The 5,860-nt window shown below is 51.0% G+C and overlaps 1 protein-coding gene across 1 annotated transcript; it reads left to right on the top strand.

Moving 5' to 3' along the window:
• Positions 1 to 1,754: 1,754 nt before the first annotated feature.
• NEUROG1 (neurogenin 1) lies at positions 1,755 to 2,285 on the top strand (the record flags this gene model as incomplete). The annotated part of the gene is made up of 1 exon (XM_079320067.1): positions 1,755 to 2,285. One exon carries the CDS (start codon positions 1,755 to 1,757, stop codon positions 2,283 to 2,285), a length of 531 nt encoding a protein of 176 aa, XP_079176193.1.
• Between the last annotated feature and the right edge of the window lie 3,575 nt (positions 2,286 to 5,860).

The raw sequence follows: 5,860 nt of genomic DNA, 5'->3' as shown, positions 1-5,860 counted from the left end.
AAAAAGCAGAAAGTGAGCTGATCCTGCGAGCTCAGCCGCTGCCAAACTACTTCTAGTTTGAGACTCGTTAATATTCATCACCCAGAGCTTTTTGGATTGCTCACTTCTGTGCGTGATCTTCTTGGCACAAGGAAAGCAGGAATAACTCTCAAAGCAAACTCCTCGTTCAGGTTCAAGTAAGGAATGGTTGCTAAGAACTTAAAATGCAGAGATATACAATAATTTATCGTATAACTGTCAATTTTCTCTGTTTATCAAAGATCAAAAGCATAAGAGAAAATCAAAGGAGGGGGAATCAATCTACATTTTGTGTAGGGGAAATCAGGTAAATACATGTGAGTTTAGGCATAGACACCTGAAAATGGCTATTGATGGGCAGTGAAACTGAAAACCTTCCAGGGACAGAGTACCTGAGTGCTGACAATGGGGCTTCTTCCAAGCAGGGAGAACAGGATGCAAAGAGCCAGATGTCAGAATTAGGAAACTTTTTAGTCACTTCCAAAACTGTGGCTTCCCAAAACGTGAGATAGTGATACCCTGAATGGGGGACTAGCAGAAGCAGCAAGAACTTTACAATCAAAACAGCACAACTCTTTGGTTTAATCCAGACAAAGAAGAATTGTTTGTGTTCATTGTATATACCATGTGTATATATGTAGAATTGTGTATACAGTGTATATATGTGTGTATATATAGTGATTACAACCACCGAATCTTATAAAATAAATATCCTTTGGAACTTTCAACTTTCTGAACACCTGCAAAACGCTTTTCAAAGCGAAGCACGTGAAAGCCAAAGCACATATTAATATCACCTCAGAAACGCAGGAGGGAAATACCTGCTTTGAGTTTTACCATTTTAGAGTATTTTCACTTTGACAGGCGGATGTAGAAAAACCGCAAGGTGCAGTGAAAACCTGACAAAATCTTCCGCCCGCATGCGGCTGGAGAATAATCCACGGCTCATCCTCTGGAAATCCATATTAACCTTTTTCTTCCCCAAACCCCGTACTCGCAGCGGTTTAAACTCACACTGGCCGGAGCGGGACGGTGACCCCTCCACCCTGGCGCTGAGCCGCGACCCCCCTGCCCCGCTTTGTCCTGCCGCTCCCTCCCCGCACAGAGGGGGGACAAAGCGGGGGGACCCCCCCTCTCCCCCGTCCCCCGGGGGCGCGGCAGATGCGCGGCCGCCCGCGGTAATTGCGGGCACGCTCCGGAGGGCGCGGCGCACGGGGCCGACCTGCCGCCTCGGCGCGGCCCCGCGGGGCGGCCACGGGGCCATTGTCCGCCCGCCGCTATAAGAGCGGCCGGCCGCGCCGTCGTGTGCCAAAGCCGCCGCTCACACGAGCGGATCGCAGCCCGCAGCACTTCAAAGCCACGCGCGGTCGCGTGTCCCCCCGCCCCGCCTTTCCCTGGGCTTTGGCTTTTTTTTTTTCCCTTTTTTTTTTTTTTTTTTTTTTTTTTTTTTTCCGGCGCTGAGTCCCCTGCTTTTCCCTATAGCGGCCGGCTCGGCATTTTCCTCTCTGTGTTTTTATACCGTTATTGCCTAACCGCATCCCCGGGAGTGCCTTTCCATGTGAGTACGGGAGCGCCGGCACCTGCCAAGCACCCGCACTGTCACCCTCTTCTTCATATTTATTTTTTTCCTTCCCCCCCCTCCCCTTCCCCGGCAGCTTCGCACCTTCCCCTCCGCTCCCCCGTCCATCCTCCCGCTCCCCGCGTGGCAGTGACGGGCTCGGCTTCTCTCCCGCAGGATGCCCGCCGAGGCGCCCGGCAGCGGCGAGGGCGCGGAGCCCGGCGCTCCGCGGGAGCGGCGCAGACGGCGCGGCCGTGCGCGGGCGCGCACCGAGGCGCTGCTGCACACGCTCAAGCGCAGCCGGCGGGTCAAGGCCAACGACCGGGAGCGGAACCGCATGCACCACCTCAACGCCGCGCTGGACGAGCTCCGCAGCGTCCTGCCCACCTTCCCCGACGACACCAAGCTCACCAAGATCGAGACCCTGCGCTTCGCCTACAACTACATCTGGGCCCTCTCCGAGACCCTCCGCCTGGCCGAGCAGTGCCTCCCGCAGCCCCCCGCCTTCCGCGGGGCCGCCGCGCCCCCCAGCCCCGGCAGCGACGCGGGGTCCTGGCTGTCCAGCGCCTCCCCGTCCGCCCCTTCGCTGTGCGCCTCCGCCTCCGGCCCCAGCAGCCCCGCCAGCTCCGAGGACTGCGCCTATGCGCCCGCCGACAGCCTGCGGGGGTTCTGCGGGCTGCCCGCCGCCCCGGGCGCGCCGCTCCGCTAGCGCGCACCGCCCGCGCCCCGCGCACCGCGCCCCGCGCACCGCCCGGCCCAGCGGGGGGCTCGTCCCGTTGCACTTTTCATCATTCCCCTTCTCCCTAGCCCCTTCCCCCCGACCCCCGCCTCGTCTCCCGCACCGCTCCGAAAAAAAACTGGGAAGAAGAAAAGCGACAGATTTGCTGCCGCAGACGAGGTGAAAAGTCAATTTTACAATTTGTAGCTCTCCGGCGAAGAAAAACGAGCATGAAAATTTGGTTTGAACGCCCTGACAATGCCATGAAAAGGCTTAAGGGGCCGATGCGGCCCGGGGCGCAGCGCGGGGCTCAGTGCGGCTCCCCGGCCCTGCCCCGGGGCGGCTCAGCCCCTCCCGGGGGTCCCAGCACCGGCCCCGATGGGACCCCGCGCCCGGCGGACAGCCCAGAGGCTCATGCATTATAGATGCTGACCCCCAGCGCGGCCGGCCCGCTTTAGAGTGGGAGCAGACACGGGGTATTCAGCGACTGGACCAGAGAGCGGTTTAATTTATTCAAGATGTTCATTCATATGAAAATTGTATTTTTGTACATAAAGAGCTTTATTCTATTATTATACCTCTTATCAAAGTGGGGGTTTTGTTTTGGTTTGGTTTTTTTAAAGAAATCGTACTTTGTCCTGTAAATAAAATTTTTAACGTTTGTACTGAATTTTGGCAGTGCCTCTGGAGTTTGTTTGTTGAACTCGAGGGGTTCACTCCTCAGAAGGAGGATGGGGTGGAAGGGAAGGGATCACCCCGAGTCAGCAGCCAGCACTTCTGACACCCCAGTGGCCACAGACACGTGCAGCTGCAAGCATCTTCTGGCCCCCAAGTCTCGCAGAGAGGGGCTTAGAGCCCTGTTCAGGACACACAGGCAGAGAACAGGAGCAGAGTGATCTCTCCAGCAGTGCTGCTGTTTCAAGCTGTCCTTGTGGCTCACAGCAGAAGCTGCAAGGTGTCAGCAGCTTTGGGGCAAGGAGAAGGTGCTGAACCCCTGAACAGGGTACAGAGCTTATAACTGTCCCTGAACCTGTAACACTGGCAGAACTTGACTGGCATGAGTTGCCTCTTCTCCTCAAGTCACAAGGTGGGATGGAGTCTCTCCCAGTTCACTCACAGGCAGGGAAAGGAAAAAGAGTGGCCAAAGGTGCCATCTCGTGGTCTCAGCACCAGCTGTGGCACAGCTCTGGCTCTCAGATAGAGATTGGGGGTGTCAGGAGTACCCTCGTCTCCAGGAAATCTGATCCACCGTTGCAAAATTCCAAACTTCCCTTTCTTCCACAATTGTGTGCAATGGGGGAGCCCTCTGACCCCCGAAATCCTACCTTCTACTCTTCCTGACTCCATCTGCCCTCTCTTTAGCATTGCTCAATGCTCTCATATTGCACTGGGCACACAGACCCTTAAAAACAATTTTTATCCTCTTTGCCTTGTTTTATGGGGCAAATGAGGCAGCTCAGACATGTCTCTGCAGCCATCTCTAAAACATGGGCGAGTTGGAGCTGTATGTGCAGTTAGCAGGGAGTTTGTGGGGAAAGATGGAGAGGTGGTGTTGTACAAGCCCAGATAAATCAGATCTCTGGTGGGACAGCCAAGGATTATGGAATTAATTTACTTTCATTTTTCTGTGCCTCAGTTTCCCATCTGTAAAATTGGGGTACCACCATCCCCTCATTAGAGAATTTAAGGATTTAATTATGCAGAGCATTCAAAGTAGTCAGGTGTTCAGGACTGCAGTGAAAGCCCAGGTAGGAATTCTTTAGGACATGATCATATGTGATGTGGGGAAAAAGGCAGAGGCCAAACACTGAAAGCCTCATACAGAACACTGAGAAGCTTTTCATCACACAGGTAAAACTCTGCCTGGAAGTTAACCATCCTGTGGGAAGAGGGTGGAGATATTATCAAAATGAGAAGGAGAAGAGCTGAATTAAGTTTGCGCAGATAATTCAGTGTCAGCATTTCATCCTTTTTGAGCCTGCAATAGAGATAAATATTTCTTTAACACAGTTTTTATATGCATGTCTATGCAGACACACATCCACCTCTGCTTCTCAGCAACTATAAATGCTGAGAAGTGTTATTTTGTTGAAATCCTAATAGCAGCATAATATTAATTAAAGACACCATCAACCGGTATAGTGCAGTTCCTTAATGATGTCCTGCTAAATAAAAGAGATTTGTGAAATCCAATTCTGGCAGTAACAGGTCTTGATCTGTGACGCAGTGAAGCTTTGCTTGCACCTGCCCTTGAAAGCCAGGAGGTTTTGTATGCAGGAGCCTCCAGGGGCTGAAATTTAGTACAGTCCATGGAGGCGGAAGGTCATCTAAAGTCACAGGGTCCCAAGACACTGGACTTCAATCTCAAAGAAGGAAAAAAAAAAAAAAAAACTCCACAAAACTTCAAAATATCCTCTATTCTTTTGTGTTTTCTTAGCTGCCAGCAGAGATCTGTGGACATTATGCAGTGTATAAAGACCATACATCTAGCAGGACTCAGTGTATGATGTTAATGTTCCTAATGGGCAGTGAAAGCTGCAAATTGCATGAGGACACAATTAGATTCATACATTAACATGAGTCAGAGAACAGTTTTTCCCTGGAGCAGTGATAGGTTCAGACATAGTTGAACAAATCTGCTGCTGGGACAGATGGAATGCCCATATTCAGAGGCTGCAGGACCAACCTGCACCCCCGTGTCCAACAAGGGGGTTTGTATTTACTTTTATCAAAAGAATGGTTCTGTGAATTGGAACAGGCTTCCCCAGCTGGGAACAGGCTGCTATTTTTAATTAAACTAAAATCATCTCCTTGAATTAGTACAGGGGGAAAAAATATGTGAATTAAATACTAGGGCTGATGAAAGCATTAGCAATTTTTTTTTGGAAATACCAGATTGTTCTGTGGTAAAAGATATCTATAAACAGGCAACAGTCTCAGTCCCACTGAAACCAGTGGCAAGATCCTTACTGACTTCAGAAATAACTGAAACAGAATCTTGATTTTTAATCTTGGCACCGTATTGCATGTATGTATATGCATTTTTTTCATATGTCTGCTGATAGGTGCTGGTAACACTTCAGCCCTGTTGGATCCATTCAAGCAGCTCCAGGGCATGCAAGCATTAGGGACCCTCTGCCAGGGGTTCTGCAAGTCCTTTGGTCTCTCCTAATTCCCCTTTAGTTAGGAGAGAAAGTCTGAGATGGCTCCATAGATAGGGAATCCCTGCTGGCTGGAGACATCCAGCACAGACTTTCTCAAAACACAACTGGCATTATCCCACTTTCTCTCTGCTGGGATTTACTGTGGCAAAACAGTCCCCTACCAACTACAAAATGCTTGCTGCTCTGATGAGAAGGGCCCACAGCAGCTGGAACTACAATATTTCAGTCTTTTCCAACTGATTTGAAGCTCTGGAGATTCTCTGTGAATTATCTGTGCTTAACAAGTGAGCAATTAACTGCAAATCCAAAATTCTGCACAGGTTTTAGACAACAAGTATTTTCTGTAGTTTCAATGTCATGTGGTGCCCTACTTAGTGTCATCCTTGCTGTGGTGAGGCTCAA

This window comes from Erithacus rubecula (genome assembly GCF_903797595.1).
Source record: "Erithacus rubecula genome assembly, chromosome: 16".
NCBI lineage: Eukaryota > Metazoa > Chordata > Aves > Passeriformes > Muscicapidae > Erithacus > Erithacus rubecula.
This window is presented reverse-complemented; position numbering and strand designations above follow the sequence as displayed.